The following is a 22,180-nucleotide window of genomic DNA, read 5'->3' as shown; positions in this document are numbered from 1 at the left end:
CAGTCCAAATCGGTCAAGAAAGCTACACAAAAGCCAACAAGACAGCATCTGTTTTTGACAGTGGATAAATTATGAGCCAACAGTGTGTGGCAACAGCCAAAAAAGCCAATGCAATCCTAAACTGCATTAACAAAGGGATTCAATCAAGATCAAGGGAGGTACTAATACCACTCTGTAAAGTCTTAGTAAGACCACTGCTGGAATACTGCATCCAGATTTGGTCACCACACTATAAAAAAGATGTGGAGACTCTAGAAAGAGTGCAGAGAAGAGCAACAATGACGATTAGGGGATTGGAGGCTAAAACATATAAAGAACAGTTGCTGGAATTGGGTATGTCTAATGTTTAATGAAAAGAAGGATTAGGGGTGACATGATAGCAGTCTTCCAATATTTGAGGGGCTGCCACAGAGAGGAGGGGGTCAAGCTATTCTCCAAAAACACCCGAAGGCCAGACAAGGAATAATGGATGGAAACTGAACAAGGAGAGATTCAACCTGGAAATAAGGAGAAATTTTCCAACAGTGAGAACAATCAACCCATGGAACAGAAGTTGCCTTTGGAAGTTGTGGGAGCTTCATCACTGGAAGCTTTCAAGAAGAGATTGGACTGCCATTTGTCAGAAATGGTGTAGGGTCTCCTGCTTGGGCAGGGGGTTGGACTAGATGATCTACAAGGTCCCTTCCATTTAGAACCTGAATCTGAAAGTTGCCTTTGTCACTTCCCAGGTCAGGAATGAAATGGGTCTACTTGGTGATGCATGGAGATTAGGAAAGACAGAATCACATCATCAGTAGGTTATACAGATACTACTCAACGTACGGCCACGATTGAGGCCAAAATTTCTGTAGTTAAATGAGACTTTTATTAAGTGAGCTTTGCCCCATTTTACGACCATTGTTGCCACCGTTGTTAAGTGAATCCCTGCAGTTGTTAAGTCATAAATATGACTTGGTTGCCAAGCATTTGAATTTTGAACACGAGACTCTGGGGATGCTGCAAAAGTTGTAACTGTGAAAAGTGGTCCTAAGTCACTTGTTTTCAGTGCAACTTTGAACAGTCACTAAATGAGCTGTTGTAAATCGAGGACTAACCGTATTACTATTTCTCAGTAAGTTTGTGACCTTAGATTTGAAAAGAAAATGACCCAGCAGGGGGCAGCACTTAACCGACCTTATGTGGTCTCAAAAACTTAAGCACGGGGGTAGATTTGGATAGCTCCTGGATGGGACACCACAAGGAAATCACCAAATGTAGTCTGGACTGGGAATTTGGTCATCCTGGAGGAAAGCTACGGCAATACAATTTTGCCCCGAAAATTAAATGGATTTTTAGTGATGCCCCTAGAGGTTTTTGAGGGGGAAAAAGGATTTTACCTTTTAGATCAGTGTTTCTCAAGCTTGGAAGCTTGAAGATGGGTGGACTTCAACTCCCAGAATCCCCCAGCCAGCGCTGCTGGCTGGGGGATTCTGGGAATTGAAGTCCACCCATCTTCAAGCTACCAAGGTTGAGAAACACCAGCTTAGATAAATACAGGCTGCCTGAAAAATATCAATTGAGTTTGAAGCTTTAATAAGCACAATTTTAAATCATCATAATAAGTGATTTCCAGAGATGCAAACCAGTTTTCCAGCTGAACTGTGCCTTAACATCAGGGTGTTAAGGCACCCTTGTAACTGTTTGAAGTTACAACCACCCTGAAAGAAGTGACTTACAACCAGTCCTTGTGCTTACAACCATAAGCAGCATCTCCATAGTCATGAGATCACAATTGTGGGTATTTGACAACAAACAGCATGTATTTATGATGGTTGCAGAGTCCCGGAGTTATTTGATCATCAGCATTTACGACCTTCCCATCCGGCTTCTGACAAGCAAAGTCAATGGAGGAAGTGGATTCACTTAACGACACGATCCGCTTAGCGACTGCAGCGGTTTGTTTAACAACCCGCGGCAAAAAAAAAAAAAACACCAAAAGGTTGCAAAATGGGCACTTAATCACCACATTGTTTAGCGACGGAAATTTCCAGTCCCATTGGGGGTTGTAAGTTGAGGACTACTTGTAACTGAGGTAATGAAAGAGCAACTTCCCCATAATTTAGCTCAGGGTTCAGATTAGGGAAGCAGGCCCCAGTTTGCGCCAATTTTGCGATCCTTTTCTAGAACGCGCCGCTTTGACAGGCAGCCCCTCTAAGCCTATCTAAGCCTGAGTGGAGTAGGAGGCTAATGCCTCCTACTAAGGCAGCATTTAACATCCAGCTGCCTGCAATTACTGCGAGTTCAATTCTCACCAGGCTCAAGGTCGACTCAGCCTTCCATCCTTTCTAAGGTGGGTAAAATGAGGACCCGGTTTGTGGGGGCACTAAGCTGACTTTGTATAAATATACAAAAGGATGAAGGCTATTGCTTAGTACATTGTAAGCCACCCTGAGTCTCCGGAAAAGGACGGTATATAAATCGAACCAATAAATAAGCCTGTAGTACAGTGGACTAAAGTACTGTTATTAACATCTATTAACATCTGCTGCTTGCAATTACTGCAAGTTCAAATCTCACCAGGCTCAAGGTTGACTCAGCCTTCCATCCTTTCAAAGGTAGATGAAATGAGGACCCAGTTTGTGGGGGCAATAAACTGACTTTGTATAAAATATACAAAAGTATGAAGGCTATTGCTTAACGCATTGTAAGCCGCCCTGAGTCTCCAGAGAAGGGCGGCATATAAAAATAAATAAATAAAATAAAATAAAAAAAATAAAATAAATAACCGCTCCTCCACGCTGCCCGGCTGTCCAAAGCAGGAAACGTTACCTGGGAAAGTGGGGAAATAGGCGGCCAGATCCGAGGTGAGGATTTTCTCCTCCAGGATGTCCACTTTGTTCAAGAAGAGAATAATCGAGGTGTTCCAGAACCAGGGCAGCTCCAGAATGGTCCTGAAGAGATCCAAACTCTCCCTCATTCGGTTCTGATAGGAAAGAGTGGGGGGGGGGGGGAGAAAATGAGGGAAAAAAGAAGGAAAACATGCATAAAGCTACCATCAAATATGAGCAGCAAAAATGAAGATTGGAAGTTTGTTCTGGAGGGCTTTTCTGCAGGCATCGGTTTGTCTCAGTGGTGAAATCCATTTTTTTTTTTTTACTACCAGTTCTGTGGGCGTGGCTTGGTGGGTGTGGTGTGGGCTTGGTAGGCGTCGCTTGGTGGGCATGACAGGGGAAGGATACTGCAAAATCTCCATTCCTACCCCACTCCAGAATAAGGATACTGCAAAATCCCCATTCCTTCCCCACTCCTGGGGGAAGGATATTGCAAAATCTCCATTCCCACCCCACTCCTGGGGGAAGGATATTGCAAAATCCCCATTCCCTCGCCACTCCTGGGGGAAGGATATTGCAAAATCTCCATTCCCACCCCACTCCTGGGGAAGGATATTGCAAAATCCCCATTCCCTCGCCACTCCTGGGGGAAGGATATTGCAAAATCCCCATTCTCTCCCCACTCCTGGGGGAAGGATATTGCAAAATCCCCATTCCCACCCCACTCCTGGGGGAAGGATATTGCAAAATCCCCATTCCCTCCCCACTCCTGGGGGAAGGATACTGCAAAATCCCCATTTCCTCCCCACTCCTGGGGGGAAGGATATTGCAAAATCTCCATTCCCACCCCACTCTGGGACCAGCCAGAGGTGGCATTTGCTGGTTCTCCGAACTACTCAAAATTTCCGCTACCGGTTCTCCAGAACCTGCTGGATTTCACCCCTGATTTGTCCAGAGAAAGGAGCCTCCTGGGAGAGAAAATGGGCTGCGGGGAGGGCGCCGCACCCCCCTGTGTCCCATTTTGGGCCTAGTAGGTCTCCCTGCACTTACCTGGGAGCCAATCTGGGGTGCATGGGGACTCCTGGAAGGGGCGGGGAAGAGAGGGGAAGGGCCATCCAGCAATTTAACTACCGGTTGCCCCGAACCGTCCTAAACCATCCCGAACCGGCTGAATCCCACCACTCAACCAAGGGACATTTCAGCTGGATCAGAAGGCCAGACAATATGTATAAATTCTGACAGAAGAGAATATTTGTAGCTCAGGGTTCAACTGTGGAGTCCTTGATGTTCTCTGAAGTTGGTGGTTTTCTTGCAGACATTTCGTGACCCATCTAGGTAACATTATCAATGTTAGTGGGGAGCATGATTTGCAGAATGGAGTAGAAGAAGGGAGGAAGCTGGGGGGGAGGGGGAAAAGGAGGGGGAGGGAAGAGGAAGAGGAAAAGGACTATGAGTTTCTTGGTACAGCTTGGCTGTTTGGTTGTTTTCTTGCAGACATTTCATTACCAAACTAGGTAATGTCATCAGTGCTAGAAGGGAGTGAGGTTTGTGGAGTGGTGGAGGAAGAGGGGAGGAGGAAGAGGAAGAGGTGGGGTCCTCGGTGTTCTCTGAGCTTGGTTGTTTCCTTGTAGAAGTTTCATTACCCACTAGGTAACATCAGCAGTGCTAGAAGGGAGTGGTACTTGTATATAAACTGAGAGCTAGAAGGGAGTGTAAACAGGTGAGTCACTTCTATAAAACAGAGAGTAAACCCCATTTCATTTTAGCACTGATGATGTTATCTAGTTGGGTCAAGAAATGTCTTCAAGAAAACCATCAAGCTCAGAGAGCATCAAGGACCGCTCATATAAATTCACACACACACACACACACACACAGAATGTCAGGTTTCGATGTCATCTCAATTAAAATAAATTGCATTTCCAAACACATAAACACTGTTTTTAAATTTTATATGCTATGTTTTATCTCGGCTGTACACCGCCCTGAGTCCCGCAGGAGAAGGGCGGTATAAAAATAAAATAAAATAAAATAAAATAAAAATAAAAATGAATAAACTTTGGAGAAATCTTTCATTTTATTAAGCACGACAACCTGTCCCTGATTGTGGCGTAGCCAACTCTGACTTCCTGACCCCAAACCTTCCCTTTCCGTTCCCCAATTCTCTGCGTCTCATTGGCCCTCTTCCAAATCACTCTCCCCATATCTATGACTTCAGCTCCCAGGAATGTCCCCCCTCCCATCTCATCTCCTAGGGGATATTATCTTCAGGGAAATTAAGTAGGTGAGAAGTCAAGCGTCCTCTTGCCAGCTGCCCCCTCTTCTCCTTCTTTATGTCAGCACTAGAGTAAATGCAGGTTGAAGTGCTGACACAGAATACACACAAACACAATCCTCACCCTTCATTGTCCCTCTATTCCCTCAAATATTCCTGCCTCAACACTGCTCCTTACTTCGCTATTATTCTCCTCCAGCGACTGGTCATACTCGCTCAGAGAGGCCAAATAGATCAAGGCAATCACGTTTTCGAAACAGTGGATCCACTTCCGGCGTTCAGTTTTCTGCCCACCAACATCAACAATCCTAACAAAATAGAAATGAAAAAATATATATTTATAGGTAGTCCTCCAGTGGGGTGAATCATGGCTCAAAAACGGTAACTGTGAGAGGGATCTTGGAGCTTGTGGCAGCAGTCAAAAAAAGCTAATACGATCCTTGGCTGTATAAACAGAGGCATCGAATCAAAATCACGTGAAATAACAGTGACAGAGTTGGGAGGGACTTTGGAGGTCATCTAGTCCAACCCCCTGCTCACGCCTGAGACCTATACGAGGGATTCGAACCGCCGACCTTTCTGATCGACAAGCTCAGCGTCTTAGCCACTGAGCCACTTAGGAAGTACCTCTTCATAAAGCCTTACTAAAGACTACACCTGGAATACAGTGTCCAGTTTTGGGGACCACATTACAAAAAAGACATTGAGACTTGGGCGAAGCTAAAATGATTAAAGGCCTAGAGCAGTGATGGCTAATCTTTTTGCCGTTGCGTGCCAAAAGCGGGGGGAGCGCGGGGAGTTGCGTGTGCATGTGCCCACACCCGTAATCCAATGTGTCCCATGCATACACACGCAACCCCCTGTGTCCCGTCCGTCCCCCCCCCCCCCCGCTTTTGGTACACAATGGCATGTTAGCAGTGGTGGGTTCCTCCCGGTTCGGCCGAGCCGGTAGCGGTGACAATATGACGTCACCGAACCGGTTCTCCCCCCCCCCCGCCCTCCCACCCACCCACCCACGTTATTCTTACCTTTTATTTGGTCCCACCCCCAATCTATTGCTGCCTCCTGAGTCCCAGCTGATGACTAGAGGGAAAAAAACTGTTTAAACTCTTGCCGCGGGGCTTCAAGGGGCCGTCCTACAGCTGATCAGTGTTAAAAGCAAACAAATGAGTCGGGTCGTAAGTGCGAGGACTGGTTGTAAGTGCGAGGACCTTCCAGAAATGACTCTGACCAGCTAGCCACGCCCACCTAGTCACATGACCTGCAAGCCACACCCACAAAATAAGCCATGCCCACAGAACCGGTAGTAAAAAAATTTAGAACCCACCCCTGCATGGTAGGCCTGTTTTTCGCCCTCCGCAGGCTCCAGAGGCTTTCTTGAAGCCTGGGGAGGGCAAAAACGGCCTTTCCCATCCACCCAGAGGCTCTCTGGTGGCTGGAAACGGCTCATTTCCCGACTTCTGGTGGGATTGCAAGGCCCATTTTTCATCCTCCCCAGGTTCCAGAGCCTTTCTAGGAGCCTGGGAAGGATGAAAATGGCCTTCCCCACCCCACCCCCGGAGGCCCTCCGGAAGCTGGAAACAGCCCATTTCCCGACTTCCGGTGGGCCCAGAAGGACCAAAAATCAGCTGATTGCGTCAGAGCTAAGCTAGGGCAATGCTTGCGTGCCCACAGATATGGCTCCGCGTGCCACCTGTGGCATGTGTGCCACAGGTTCGCCATCACGGGCCTAGAGACTAAAAACATAAGAAGAATGGTTGCAGGATTTGGGTATGGCCAAACTAGAGAAAAGAAGGACTAGGCGGGACATGATAGCAGTATTTCAGTATTTGAGGGGCTACCACAAAGAAGAATGGGGTCAAATTATTCTCCAAAGCACCAAAAGGCAAGACAAGAAGCAACAGATGGCAACTAACCAAGGGGAGAAGCAACTTGGAATTAAGGAGAAAGTTCCTAACAGTGAGGGCAATTAACCAGTGGAACTGCTTGCCACCAGAAGTTGTGGATGCTCCAGAATTGGAGGTTTTTAAGAAGAGACTGGACAACCATTTGTCTGAAATGGTATAGGGCCGTGATGGCGAATGTATGGCACGTGTGCCACAGGTAACATGTGGAGCCATATCTGCGGGCACGCGAGCCATTGCTCTAGCTCAGCTCCAGCATGCATACATGCACCGGCCAGCTGAGTGCGAGGATCTCAGGGATGAGATTGCAATACATTCCCATCTCATCAGAGGAGGGCATTTTTCTGTCATTTGTGCTCATGTGTCGTTCTTACACAACGACACAAAGTCTCTCAAAATATTTAATCTCTCGATTCTGACAGGGATGAGCAATTATGGTCCTTTTACAACCTATGGACTTCAACTCCCAAAATTCCTGAGCCAGCATGGCTGGCTCAGGAATTCTGGGAATTGAAGTCCACAGGTCATGAAGGGACTACAGTTAGTCCTCAACTTACAACCACAACTGAGCCCCAAATTTCTGTTGTTCAGTGAGAAAATTGAGAGTTTTGCCCCATTTAGACTTTTCTTGCCACATTGGTTAAGTGAATCACTGCAGTTGTTAAATTAGCATCATTCTTAAATGAAACTGATTTCCCCCCCTGCTTGTCAGAAGGTTGCAAAAGGGGATCCCCTGACTCTGGGACAGTGCCACCGTCATAAATGTGAGTCGGTTATCAAGCATATGAATGTAAATTATGTGACCACGGGGATGCCAAGTGTGAAAAACGGTCGTAAGTTACTTTTTTCAGTGATGTTGTAACTTTGAATGGTCACTAAATGAACTGTTGTTAGTCGAGGACTAACTACTATATATTATTAACCCCGATTATATCTGTATTTTAAGGAATCCATTACGAAACATAAGCACTTGGGATGAAAGTTTTTTCAACTTACCTTAACATCACCTTTTGCATTGAGAAGCAGTACTCGTTAATGCCCGTCGTGGGCACGCGAGTTCTCAAGATATCCTGGGCACTTGGCACATACCCCTCAGAAGCAATGCGGTCCAGATTCGAAAGGAAGCTGAGACAGAGAGACACCTATCATTCTGGGCAATGGACTGACAAATATCAAAATGAATGGATACACCTCTCTAGTACACTGCCTTTCAAACTTGGCAACTCTAAGATAGGTGGACTTCAACTCCCAGAATTCCCCAGCTGACCTGAAATCTGGGAAAGTTGTGATGGAATGGAAGGGAACAGAACGGAATGGAATGGATTGGAACAGAACAGAACAGAACATTGGAATGTAGAATAGAATGGAATGGAATAGAATAGAATATAGAATAGAATAGAAAAAATAATAGAATAGAATAGAATAGAATAGAATAGAATAGAATAGAATAGAATAGAATAGAATAGAATAGAATAGAATAGAATAGAATAGAATAGAATAGAATAGAAGGAATGGAATGGAATGGAATGGAATAGAATAGAATAGAATAGAATAGAATAGAATAGAATAGAATAGAATAGAATAGAATAGAATAGAATAGGAGAGTGGAGTGGAGTGGAGTGGAGTGGAGTAGAGTGGTGAAAGGGAAGGGAAGGGAAGGGAAGGGAAGGGAAGGGAAGGGAAGGGAAGGGAAGGGAAGGGAAGGGAAGGGAAGGGAAGACAAGAGAAGAGAAGAGAAGAGAAGAGAAGAGAAGAGAAGAGAAGAGAAGAGAAGAGAAGAGAAGAGAAGAGAAGAGAAGAGGAGAGGAGAGGAGAGGAGAGGAGAGGAGAGGAGAAGAGAGAGTGGAGTGGAGTGGAGTGGAGTGGAAGAGAATGGAATGGAATGGAATGGAATGGAATGGAATGGAATAGAATAGAATAGAATAGAACAGAACAGAACAGAACAGAACAGAACAGAACAGAATTCTTTTTTGGCCAAGTGTGATTGGACACACAAGAATTTGTCTTCGGTGCATAAACTCTCATTGTACATAAAAGCTGTAAGTGATAAATCATGATAAGTCATCATAAAAAATGCATTCATCATAAATCATAAGACACAACACTTAGTGATAGAATCAACATAAACGGTACTAGGAAACTAAATAAAACAACCTAAATCGTAAACATACAAGCAACAAAGTTATAGTCATAAGTAGAAAAGGAGAGAGGTAATAGGAAAGATGAGAGCAATAATATTAATACAGTCTTACTAAAGAGTTTGGCAGTGTTGTGAGAATGGGTTGTTTAGCAGAGTGATGGCATGGGGAAAAACCTGTCCTTGTGTGCATCCACTGTCAACTCGGGAAGCACACAAATCTTTGCACCACCACAGTGCCAACAAGTTAAAAAAAACCTGATAGGCTCTTGGACCCTCCTTTCAGCTCTATGTGTTGTGGCTCGCCTGCAAGCAGCGGGGCTGGTGGCAGACTCAGACAGTGAGGAGGTTGGGGAGGAACATGAGCCAGTCCTGAAGTCTGGGGAAGGCTCTGATGAGGGCTCTGCGTCGGAGGCAGAGAGGGGGCCAGGGCCATCCAACAGTTATCAGCTACCTTCGGAGTTGGAGATAAGTGGGGCAGAAGAGCAGCTGGAGCCTGTTCCCGATGTGCGCATACACAGAGCTGTCAGGAGAAGGGAACAGTGAAGGAACAGGGGTCGACTCGGGAGTAAAGCGCTCCATAGCATAGGACCTAGTTATCTTCAAGACCGCCTGCTGCTACTGACAACCTCCCATCGACCCGTGCGCTCCCACAGAGAGGGCCTCCTCGGGGTGCCATCAGCCAAACAATGTATGCTGGTGACTCCCAGGGGGAGGGCCTTCTCTGTGGGGGCACCTACCCTATGGAACCAGCTGCCCCCTGAGATAAGGAGAATCCAAGACCTCGGTGCCTTCCGCCGTGCCCTTAAAACTTTCTTTTTTCATCAAGCCGGGCTGGCTTAACATATTTTTAAATTTTTCATTTTTAATTGGTTTGTCATTTTAAACTGGGACCAAATTAATATATATTCTTGTAATTGTTCTTAATGTTTGTATTGTATGTTTTTATCTGGCTGTACACCGCCCTGAGTCCCTTGGGAGAAGGTGCGGTATATAAATTTGAAATAAAATAAAATAAATAAAATAAAGGCACAAGGGGATGCTGAATGGCCCCTCCCATAGGGAATAATTAGGAGCAAAAGGAGAGTGGTGTTTGCAGGAGACACTTAGTTCGTTTATTAGTGTGAAGATTTGCTTTATCTGAGTTCCTGCCTCACAGAGACTCCTTGCCAAGCATTTCATTGTACAGCAGTTGCACCTGGAAGTTATTGGCCTGGCAACTATCCAATTCACCCTTGAAAGACTGTTTGCCGGGACTTTGCTGGATGTGAATGCTAGGAATTTACATTAGCCAAATAAAAAGGGTTTTTTTTTTCAGGACAAGGAGTCTGTTTCGTGAGAACACTACAATCAACCCTCAACCCAGGGTAAGAACAGGTAATGGTCGCTCCAAACCAAAGAGTGAACCGGATTAAAGGGACTCACTAGGACGTCGAATCGAGCAGGTTGAATTCGCTTCTCCTCTTATAACAGGTCCTGATGCCGGCATCCTTCCAGAGACCGCTGATGATCCTTGCGTGGTGGGGCTCCAGGGAGGCTACTTTGTAGGCATCAACATTCAGAAGCCGCTGGGCGTTTTGCTAGAGGCAGAAAAAGACGGTTTTATGAGGCAGATGAAGAACAGTTGCAGGAATCTATATATATAAAAGCGAAAACCACTTACGCATTAATTATGAAATCTCCAGAACGGTAAAACCTACAAACTTGAAATTTGCCACGTTTGTTCCTCTTGGATTCTAGGTGCTCACTAAGAAAGGATTTTTTCAAAATGACCATCAGAGCATTAGTATTTCCCGTATTATGATTAACACGCTCTGATGCTAAGGAGTTGTACTCCCCCTCCCCACCTGAAAAAGAAATCTGTTCCAAATGCAAAACTCAAGCAGAGGAGAGGAGTCTCACTTTCAGTTTTACTTTCACAGCAGCAAGCAGCTTTAACACAGAACAGTTGAGCTAAGCCACACCCAGCCTCCTTCCTGTCTCCTTCTTGCTCACACAGCAAATACTGTTTGAGTTTCCAAACACCCCTCAACTCTCTCACACGCTGACAGGATGCTAGCCAGATGAATACTGATGGATGCTGCGGGCTGGGACATTCTACTCCCCCTCCCCCTCTGTTCCAACTGCCAGTTGCATTGTATTAACACACTCTGATGCTACGGAGTTCCAAGTTCTACATTAAGTTTCAGGCAGCAAGTATCAATTTAAACCCCGAGCACATAGTTTCGTAGTGCGTCCAGCTAGTTGGGTATATATGAGCCTCAGTGGCAGAGTGATTAGAGTGCAGTACTGCAGGCTACTTCTGCTGCCTGCCGGCTGCCTGCAATTTGCCAGTTCGAATCTCACCAGGCTCAAAGGTTGACTCAGCCTTCCATCCTTCCGAGGTCGGTAAAATGAGGACCCAGATTGTTGGGGGGACAATAGGCTGACTCTGTAAACCGCTTAGAGGGGGCTGTAAAGCATTGTAAAGCGGTATATAAGTCTAAGTGCTATTGCTATACTGTATCTAGTTTATCTCCGCCCTGGGTCTTTGGAGAAGGGCGGCATATAAATTGAATAAATAAATAAATAAATGTCATTATAGCAGCCTTCCGATATTTGACAGGCTGCCACAAAGAAGAGGGAGTCAAGCCATTCTCCAAAGCAGCTAAAAGCAGGACAAGAAGCAATGGATGGAAACTAATCAAGGAGAGAATCAACTTAGAACAAAGGAGAAATTTCCTGGCAATGGGAAAAATTAATCAGTGGAACAACTTGCCTCGAGAAGTTGTGGGTTGCTCCATCACTGGAGGCTTTTAAGAAGAAACTGGACAACCATTTGTCTGAAATGATATAGGGTTTCCTGCCTGAGCTGGACTAGAAGACCTCCAAGGTCCCTTCCAACTCTGTTATTCTGTTAAGAGCAGAGTGGGAAATGTTGGGTAGGAAAATTCTAGAAGCATAGTCAGAGGAGACCCATTTCCTGAATGCTGCACACTGAACGACAGTGATCATGGAGGTGTGAAGTGATTTCAGGACAACTGTGGTCTATTGGTCATTAATAACCAATACAGACTTATGGAACTTCAACTCCCAGCCCAGGAATTCTGGGAGTTGTAGTCCACAGGTCGTAAAAGGTCCATAGTCCGGTCCCGTTCCCCCACCCTCCCATTTCCGCTGCTCTAAAGCAAACTAACGATGGAGCACAGGCATAATTCAGCTCAACAACTCTGTTCCTAAATAAGACAGTTGCTCTTTAGGTTTTGCCTCATTTTACGACCTATTCGCCACAGCCGTTGAGCAAATCACTGCAGTTGTTAAGTGAATCATGAGGTCGTTAAGCAAATCTGGCTTCCCCCCATTGATTTTGCTGATCAGAGGCTTGCAACTGCGGGATTACATGACCCCGGGGACAGTGCAACCGTCATAAACCATCATCTGGATGGGGAGGAACAGGCTCCGACTCAACCCCTCCAAGACTGAGTGGCTGTGGCTGCCGGCATCCCGATATAGTCAGCTGGTGCCATCGCTGACTATTGGGGGCGATGGCCTCCATGGAGAGGGCACGTAACTATTGGCCTCCACGGAGAGGGCACGTAACTTGGGCATCCTCCTGGACACACGGCTGTCTTTAGAAGAGCATATGACGGCCGTGGCCAGGGGGGCTTTCTATCAGGTTCACCTGATACGCCAGTTGCGCCCCTTTCTGGATCGGGACTCCCTATGCACGGTCACTCATGCCCTCGTTAGTTCCCACCTGGACTACTGCAACGCTCTCTACATGGGGCTCCCCTTGAGGAGCACTCGGAGGCTCCAACTGGTGCAGAATGCGGCCACACGGGTACTTATGGGGGCGACATGGTGCTCCCACGTGACACCTCTCCTGCGCGAGCTGCATTGGCTTCCAGTGGTCTTCCGAGTGCGCTTCAAGGTGTTGGTTCTCATCTTCAAAGCACTCCATGGCTTAGGACCCAGTTACTTACGAGACCACCTTTTACCTCCGATGACCTCCCACCGGCCAACACGCTCCCACAGAGAGGGCCTCCTCAGGGTGCTGTCTGTCAGGCAATGTCGGCTGGCGACCCCCCGGGGAAGAGCCTTCTCTGTGGGGGCACCCGCCCTCTGGAATGAGCTACCCCCAGGGATACGACTAATCCCGGACCTCCGGACCTTCCGCCGGGCCCTGAAGACTTTTTTATTTCAGCAAGCCGGGCTGGGTTAAAAATCTTTTAATTGGGGAATTTTATGGGCAAGGGGTTTTAAATTGGAGAAGCCAAAGATAATTTAATTTCGTTTTAATGTATTTTAATATTTGTATTGTGTGTTTTTAATTTTGGCTGTTCACCGCCCCGAGTCCTTCGGGAGAGGGGGCGGTATAAAAAAATTAATTAATTAATTAAATAAATAAATAAATAAATAAATAAATAAATAAATAAATACACGCCAGTCTGAATTTTGATCACGTGACCGTGGGGATGCCGCAATGGATACTTACAGGACCGCCTTCTGCCACCGGTAGCCTCTCACCGGCCACTACGCTCTCATAGAGAGGGGCTCCTCAGGGTGCCGTCGGCCAAACAGTGTCGACTGGCGGCCCCTAGGGGGAGGGCCTTCTCTGTGGGGGCACCTACTATCTGGAACGAGCTCCCCCTGGAGATACGGAGGATCCCGGATCTACGCACCTTCCGCCGTGCCCTTAAGACCTTTCTATTTCAACAGGCTGGCCTGGCCTAACTTTTTCCCTTTTTAAATTGTAAGTTTTAAATTTGTCTTAACCATGGGGGTTGTTTTTAATTTGTCCCGGGCCAAATTATTTAATGTGGTTTTATACTGTCTTTTAAAATTTTGTAAAAAAATTTTTTTTATTTTTTGGTTGTTCACCGCCCTGAGTCCTTCAGGAGTAGGGCGGTATATAAATCTAAATAAATAAATAAATAAATAAATGTGAAAACAGTCCATCAGTCACTGTTTTCAGCGTCGTCGTAACTTCAAACGGTTGCTGGCTGTAAGTCGAGGATTCCCTGTATGCGGATACTCACTGCATTCTCCTCCTGGCTGTAAGGAATCTGCAGGCTCTCCATAGCTTTGATGATGGCTTGGATAGCGGTGAAGATGTTTTGATAGACCACTTTGGAAAAATCCTTCCGTTCATCTTCCGTGAATCCCACGCCGTGGATAATCCTCATCTGTTTGATAAAGGTACTTTTTCCACCTTCTCCAGTGCCTGGTGGGTAACGCACAAAAAACCCCCCATTATTTATTTATTTTATTTATTTTATTAAATTTCTATACCGCCCTTCTCCCGAAGGACTCAGGGCGGTGAACAGCCACAAGATAAAACACATAAATACAAAAAATTTAAAATGAATTAAAAACGAATTAAATAATTTGGCTGAATTTAAAATACCCCATAATTTAAACAAATTAAAATTTACATTTAAAAATTTACATTTAAAAAGGGGAGAATATTTAGGCCAGGCCAGCTTGATGGAATAGGAAAGTCTTAAGCGCGCGACGGAAGGTGTGCAGATCCGGGATCCTCCGTATCTCCAGGGGGAGCTCGTTCCAGATCGTAGGTGCCCCCACAGAGAAGGCTCTCCCCCTAGGGGCCGCCAGTCGACATTGTTTGGCCCACAGCACCCGGAGGAGCCCCTCTCTATGGGAGCGTACTGGCCGGTGGGAGGCTATTGGTGGTAGCAGGCGGTCCCGTAGATAACCAGGTCCTAAGCCATGGAGCGCTTTAAAGGTGATAACCAGAACCTTGAAGCGCACTCGGAAGACCACCAAGAGCCAGTGCAGCTCGCGCAGGAGAGGTGTTACATGGGAACTCCACGTTGCTCCCATAACCACCCGCGCGGCCGCACTCTGCGCCAGTTGGAGCCTCCGAGTGCACCTCAAGGGGAGCCCCATGTAGAGAGTGTTACAATAGTCCAGACGAGAGGTGACGAGGGCGTGAGTGACTGTGTGTAAAGAGTCCCGATCTAGAAAGGGACGCAACTAGCGGATCAGGCGAACCTGATGAAAAATCCTCCCGGTCACGGCCGTCAAGTGCTCTTTTAAGGACAGCCGTGAATCCAGGAGGACGCCCAAGTTGCGAGCCCTTTCCGTGGGGGCCAATGATTCGCCCCCAATAGTCAGCGATGGCACCAGCTGACTATATCGGGACGTCAGAAACCGCAGCCTTGGATGGGTTGAGCCTGAGCCTGTTTCTCCCCATCCAGATCCGTACGGCCTCCAGGCACCAGGACATCACTTCAAGGGCATCGTTGGGGTGGTCCGGGGTGGAGATGTACAGCTGGGTGTCGTCAGTGTACTGATGGTATTTCACCCCAAAACCACGGATGATCTCACCCAGCAGCTTTACATAAATGATGAACAAAAGGGGCGAGAGGACCGACCCCTGCGGCACCCCACATATGAGGGGCCTCGGGGTCGACCTCTGCCCCCCTGTCAACACAGACTGCGACCGGTCAGAGAGAAAGGAGGAGAACCACCGTAGTACGGTGCCTCCCACCCCCAACTCTTCCAACCGGTGCAGGGGTTGAACCTGCAACTGTCGGCTGAAGAGGTTGTAGTGGGAAAAAATGCCTTTAAAAGCCTCTGGCGATCCCAGCTGAGTTGCCTGATCATCAGAGGCTTTTAAAAGCATTTTTTTCTGCAACCTCTTCGGCGGAAGAGGTTGTAGAAAAAATGCTTTTAAAAGTTAAAAAAAAAAAGTTGGCCACGCCCACCCAGTCACATTACTCCCCCACCAAGCCACGCCCACAGAACCGGTAGTAACAAATTTTAGATTTCACCCCTGAACTGGATATATCTAGTCTAATCAAGAGAAGGAATAGGGGTGACATGATCGCAGTTTTCCAACATTTGAGGGGCTGCCACAAAGAAGAGGGGGTCAAACTATTCTCCAAAGCACCTGAGGGCAGGACAAGAAGCAATGTATGGAAACTAATCAAGGAGAGAAGCAACCTAGAACTGAGGAGAAATTTCCTGACAGTGAGAACAATGAATCAGTGGAATGACTTGCCACCAGAAGTTGTGAATGCTCCAACACTGGAATTTTTTGAGAAGAGATTGGACAACCATTTGTCTGAAGTGGTGTAGTGTTTCCTGTCTAAGCAGGGGGTTGGACTAGAAGACCTCCAAGGTCCCTCCCAACTCTGTTATTCTGCTATTCAGTTTGACAATTTTGCAAGGGTTTCCTTTGATGGTACCAGGCGCTCAAAGGCATTAAATCGCCAACCCCAGCAATGATTGATTGATTGATTTAATTTCATTTAAAATATTGATGGAGCTGCCTATCTTACAACCAACCCTCTTATAACCATTAGGCTGGAGGTGATAAGAAAGAACTTATGAGCGCACGGATCAACACAAGAGACCAAATTCAGTCTTTGGAGGAAGGAAGAAGTTAGTGGCTCAATGGCAAAGTTCATGGTTTACAGGGAGAAATTTGCTGGTCGCTTCAGTTGAAAAGGAGTGAATAAAAGAACAGGGAAGTATTTCTCTAGAACAGTATTTCTCAACCTTATCCATTTTAAGATGCGTGGACTTCAACTCCCAGAATTGCTCAGTCAGGTTGGTGGTCTCCAGCTCCCAGAATTCTTCACCCAGCATCTAAACCTTAACTTTACTTAACTTAACTTAACCTTAACCTTAGCTTCTCAACCTTAACAAGCTGCGTGGACTACGTTCAAGAGTTAAAAACCAAACCAGCCGGCAAAATTCTTTTCTTTAAGATAACGGAACTTGGCAACAACCTAGTGGCTGCCTGCCAAGAGTTTATTATTTATGAAGAGGAGAGATAACTTCTCCCTATTTCTGATACATCAAAAGAAACAGCTCAATAATTACGGAGTTAATCAAGTCCAGAGATAATCCAGCTAAGTCTTATAGCAAAAGTTCGGCAATGCAGAATGGCGTGGAAGCTTTCAGATTTGTTCATCACAAGGTTTGACTGGCCACCACGCTCCCTTTTATATCCTGTGGGGTGTGGTCCAGTGACTCAGCCTAATCTCGGGCACGCCTTTTCTTCTGTTGCGCGCGCTTATCTCTGCGACGCTGGCGTGGATCCAGCCAAGACTCATTACCCTCATCACTGTCCATCTGTGGCTGCGTGGACGTGCTTGGCCCCAGCCTTATCTCTTGCCCTTCGGCGGACACCGAAGGCATTGCCAGAGAGGAGGGTCCTGGAGAGGGAGGCCTTGCCAATTCCTCTTCTTCACTCTCGGAGTCCTCTCCTGCCGATGACACAGGCTCAGATAACGGAGCCACAACAGAACCTGCTGAAACCCACTTCCGGTGCGTGGACTTCCGACTCTCAGAATTCCCCGGGACCATGTCTCTCAACCTTAGCATCATTAAGGTGCATGGACTCCCAAAATTCCTCAGCCAGATTTCTGGACTTCGACTCCTAGAATTCTCCTGCCAGCATCTAAACCAGTATGTCAGGGTTTCAAAGTAACAGGCATCTTTAATTTGGGATCTTCAGGGCTGCCACTGTATTTATCAACCTTAACAACACCTTGAAGCAGGGGCAGGTTTCAAAACCCGTCGCCACCAGTTCGCTCGTAGGTGCATGCACAGAAGCGTCCGGTTGGGCGGAGCCTCCCGCCGCCACCGCTATCAGTTGGCCCGATCCGGGGCAAACCAGTAGCAACCCACCGCTGCCTTGAAGCATTCCCACATTGAGGGAGTGGACTTCAACTCCCAGAATTCCCCAGCCAAGCTATGCTGGCTAGGAAATTCAGTCGAGAAACGCTGATTTAGACGCATCTTCTCCATGATCAGTAGATATGCAGCTTAGAAGTCCACTTTCCAAGGCTGGTAGCTATACTGTCCCAGTATCATGAGCGTTCAATTGAGCCCCACTTTTAATCAAGGTCACTTCCAAACCCAAAGTGGAAATCTGTGCCGTTCTCTAACTCAGGGGTCCCCAACCTTTCGGACCTCAGGGACCACTAAATTCATAATTTTAAATCCTGAGGACCACTAATATGATCTGCCTAATGACCGGCTGGGTGGGCGTGGCTAGGTGATCATGTGACTGGGTGGGCGTGGCCAACTCAATGTCACTCACGTCGAGAGGCGCCATGCTAGCCTCTATTCACCCCTCCCCTCCCTGCCTGGGCTCCTTAGGGCCCCAACAGGAAGCAGTTGTTGGAGCTAAGCAGCCACCATGAGAAAGAGTACATAATGTAAATATGTAACCGCACAACACCTCAGATGTTAATGGAGATTTGATGTTTTCTTTTTAAAAAATTTTTTAAAATCAATAAAGTATTATAAAAAAAAAGAGAGAGAAAGAGTTGGCAAAACAGCTGGCTCAGTTCAAATTGGATCTGACCGAGAAGGAGGCTCAGCAGAAGCACCTCACTGAGGACTAGGAGCATAGGCTTTCCAAGCAGAGGGAAGACCTGCGGGAGTGCAAGGCAGGTACCGGCGCCTGGAGGCTCAGACGGCTGAGATGGTCAGCCAGTTCCACACCATGATGTAGTCCCACTGGAACAAGTCCCTCCGGCTCTTCGCCACCAGCGGCGCTTCCCTCCAGCCTTCGCCCAAAGCCCCACGCCAGGAGGCTGAAGCAGACCCCAAGTCGGAATTTCTGCCCCCCTTTGACCCGCACAAAAAGACCCCAAAGGGGGAGAATCTCTGCAGCAACACAAACGTTCATTGCACGTATCTGGCCCAGGGGCCGTAGTTTGAGGACCCCTGATTTAGTGCAATATAAAAAAAATGCAAATATTTTTTCTGCGGACCACCAAAATTTTCTCGTGGACCACTGCACCAGTTGGTGACCGCTGCTCTAACTAACCAACATCTCACTTCAGCTATCGGAAGCTGGCTTGGTTGTAGTCTCCTTCCCAAAAGCATCTCAGTGGCAGGTGATAGCAAAACTTCTCATTCAGCCGGTTTGATCTCCATGAATCCATTAAAAACAGGCGTGGGGTTAACAATAATATTTGCAACTGCGGCAGTAAGAATTTGTTGGATTTTGGCACACACCCTTGACATTTCTCATAACAAGCGTTAATCCTGAAAACAGCCTCCAATAAATTGCATAAACACTCCGTTTTACAGGCGTGTTTATGCTTTTAAACAAATAATACCACACCAGAATCGAACAGATGAAGTTTTGGATTTTTTTTTTAGTGGGTTTTTTTTTTTTTTTGTACAGATTGGGAGGAAAAACAATAGTTTGTCTGCTTTAATGTTCGGCATTAAAAATAAGTGGAAGTTTCCTCATGGCGTTGTGGCCGCCATCTTGCCTTTTTTGACCATATTGTGGTTAAGTGACTATTTGCTTAATTGCTAAAATTAATGCTAACATTTCCTTGGCCAAATTTAGTAATTTTGCTTCAGGTTTTTATGTTTTGGATAGTTGGAGGAGAATTGCCCCAAAAAAGAGAGTTTGGAAAAATTAGAAGAGGCCTGCCAATCACTTTTCTTCCTTCTATTATACAGGTAGTCCTCGATTTACAAACAATCGCTTAGCAACCACTTAGCAAGTTACGACAGAGCCCTCCAAAAAGCTACAACCCGATTCCACAGATAACAATGGATTTGTTTAGCAATCCCTGCAAAATTTTTTGTAAAGATCACTCACTTCACAACTGTTATGTTTTCTCACTGTAATTGCCAGGCTCAATTATGGTCATAAGTCAAGGACTACCTGTAAAGACTTCATGAACAATACAGGAAACCATTACCCATAGACTCTGATAGATAACACTGCAGAAGAGATAAAAGGAAATTAAATTATTCCGCCTGTGCTCTAATAGCGATAGCACTTAGACTTATATATCGCTTCACAGTGCTTTGCTGCCCTCTGTAAGCGGTTTACAGAGTCAGCTTAATGCCCCCAACAATCTGGGTCCTCATTTTACCGACCTTGGAAGGCTACTTCTGCTGCCTGCCGGCTGCCTGCAATTTGACAGTTCAAATCTCACCAGGCTCAAGGTTGACTCAGCCTCCCATCCTTCTGAGGTCGGTAAAACAAGGACCCAGATTGTTGGGGGCAATAGGCTGACTCTGTGAACTGTTTTGAGAGGGCTGTAAAGCACTGTGAAGCAGTATATAAGTCTAAGTGCTATTGCTATTAAAAGGGAGGGGGGAGAATGGGAGAAGAAAAGAAACAAGAGAGTGAATAAAAGAATGAAAGAGGGAGAGAGAATGAGAGGGGAAAAGTAACAAGAGAGTGAATGAAAAAATGAGAGAGGGGGAGAGAATGAGAGAGAGAGAGAATAAGAGAGGAAAAGAAACGAGAGAAAAAGAAAGGAAAAGAAACAAGAGAATGAAAGAGAGAGAATGAGAGAGGAAAAGAAACAAGAGAGAATGAAAAAGAGAGAGAATGAAAGAGGAAAAGAAACAAGAGAGAGAATGAGAGAGGAAAAGAAACAAGAAAGAATGAAAGAGAGAATGAGAGAGGAAAAGAAACAAGAGAGAATGAAAGAGAGAATGAGAGGGGAAAAGAAACGAAAGAGAATGAAAGAGAGGGAGAGGGAGAGGGAGAGAGAAAGAGAAAGAGAGAGAGAGAGAGAGAGAATGAAAAGGTGGAAAGCATAAGCCAGGTTTTTTTTTTTAATTCCAAAACCAGTTTTCAGCTCTCATTTTGCTGCATTACAAAAAAAACTGAACAATGACATCGGAAGGATGGAAGGCTGAGTTAACCTTGAGCCGGTCAGGATCAAACTACCGAACCGCTGGTAGCCAGCAGTCAGCAGAAATAGCCTGTAGTACTGCATTCTAACTATTGCACCACCATGGTTCTTAAGCTACTCATACCTCTGACTATGTAGCCCATAATACCACATACCAGCAGTCCTCGACTATATGACCACAACTGAGCCCAAATTTTCTGTTGCTAGGCGAGACTGTCGTTAAGCACATGTCTCCCCATTCATCGACCCTTCTTGTCACCGTTGTTAAGCGAATCACCGCAGCTGTTAAGTTAATCACATGGTTGTTAAGCGGATCTAGTTTCCCCCTTGACTTTACTTGTCAGAAGGTCGCAAAAGAGGATCCCGTCACCCTGGGCCGGGACCAGCGATGGGATTCAGCCAGTTCGCACCACTTCGAGAGAACCGGTTGTTAGCTTTCTGAACAGTTTGGCAAACTGGTTGTTGGAAGAAATCATTAGGGCAGAGAACCGGTTGTTAAATTACTTGAATCCCACCACTGGCCGGGACACTGCAGTGGTCATAAACACGAGTCAGTTGCCAAGTGTCTGAATTTTGATCATGCGACCACGGGGATGTTGCAACGGTCGTAAGTATGAAAAACGGTCATGGTCATTTTTTTCCCCAGGGCCGCTGTAATTTCAAACGGTCGCTAAATGGACTGTTATAAGTCAAGGGCTCCCTGAAAATAAGACATCCCTTGATAATAAGCCCAATCGGGCTTTTGAGCGCGTGCGCTACAATGAGCCTCCCCCCTGAAAATAAACCCTCCCTGAAAATATTTAAACGCAGAGCTGGAAATCAAGTAAGACGGCAAGAGAAGCCCCGTCTTGCTCCACGCGCCCCAAAACAATAAGACCTCCCCGAAAATAAGGCCAAGAGCTTATTTCGGGGTTCAAAAAAAATATAAGACAGGGTCTTATTTTCGGGGAAACACGAGTAGTTATCTACTCACCCAACAGTAGTAACTTTAACTCCCATCGGTCTCGTTTCTTCTGCTCTTGAAGCAGCCGGCTGATTTCTTTATCGATCACCATGGCATTTTTCTCGTCCTCGGACATAAAGCACAGGCACCAGACCATGGTGCTTCCCAAACCGCTCCAGGTTTTTCCAAAATCAGAGAGGGGACCCACAAAATCAGGATTTGAAACAGGAGTGGTGGCTGATTCCTTCCACCGAGGCGTGGCCTGAGCGGATGAGCATCGATCTCTGGGAAGTGGCGTCCGGCAGAAAACTATCTGGAGATCAAATTTCAGCATGAGACAAAAATTTGGCGGAGGAAACCCCACCGATGCCAACAATGTGGGCTGGGCTAGTTCCACCCTCCAGCATTCGTGGGAAGTTACTTGACATCCTTCGTAAAGGCCACACCTGGAATAACTGCAACCAAGTTTGGT

General features: G+C 46.4%; 1 protein-coding gene across 1 annotated transcript in view; it reads right to left on the bottom strand.

Moving 5' to 3' along the window:
- GNA15 (G protein subunit alpha 15) overlaps positions 1–21,865 on the bottom strand; it is a 33,688-nt gene extending 11,823 nt beyond the window's left edge. Inside the window, exons 1-6 of the mRNA XM_070931877.1 lie at positions 21,739–21,865; positions 14,145–14,329; positions 10,552–10,706; positions 7,986–8,114; positions 5,264–5,393; positions 2,809–2,962 (exon numbers count right to left, since the gene is read on the bottom strand). Coding sequence (XP_070787978.1) covers positions 2,809–2,962; positions 5,264–5,393; positions 7,986–8,114; positions 10,552–10,706; positions 14,145–14,329; positions 21,739–21,865 — 880 coding nt within the window. The remainder of the gene's footprint in view (positions 1–2,808; positions 2,963–5,263; positions 5,394–7,985; positions 8,115–10,551; positions 10,707–14,144; positions 14,330–21,738) is intronic.
- Positions 21,866–22,180: the final 315 nt, after the last annotated feature.

Source organism: Pituophis catenifer, unplaced genomic scaffold (genome assembly GCF_029215685.1).
Source record: "Pituophis catenifer annectens isolate HBS135680 unplaced genomic scaffold, rPitCat1.0.hap2 SCAF_1, whole genome shotgun sequence".
In the NCBI taxonomy this organism is placed as follows: Eukaryota; Metazoa; Chordata; class Lepidosauria; order Squamata; family Colubridae; genus Pituophis; species Pituophis catenifer.
This window is presented reverse-complemented; position numbering and strand designations above follow the sequence as displayed.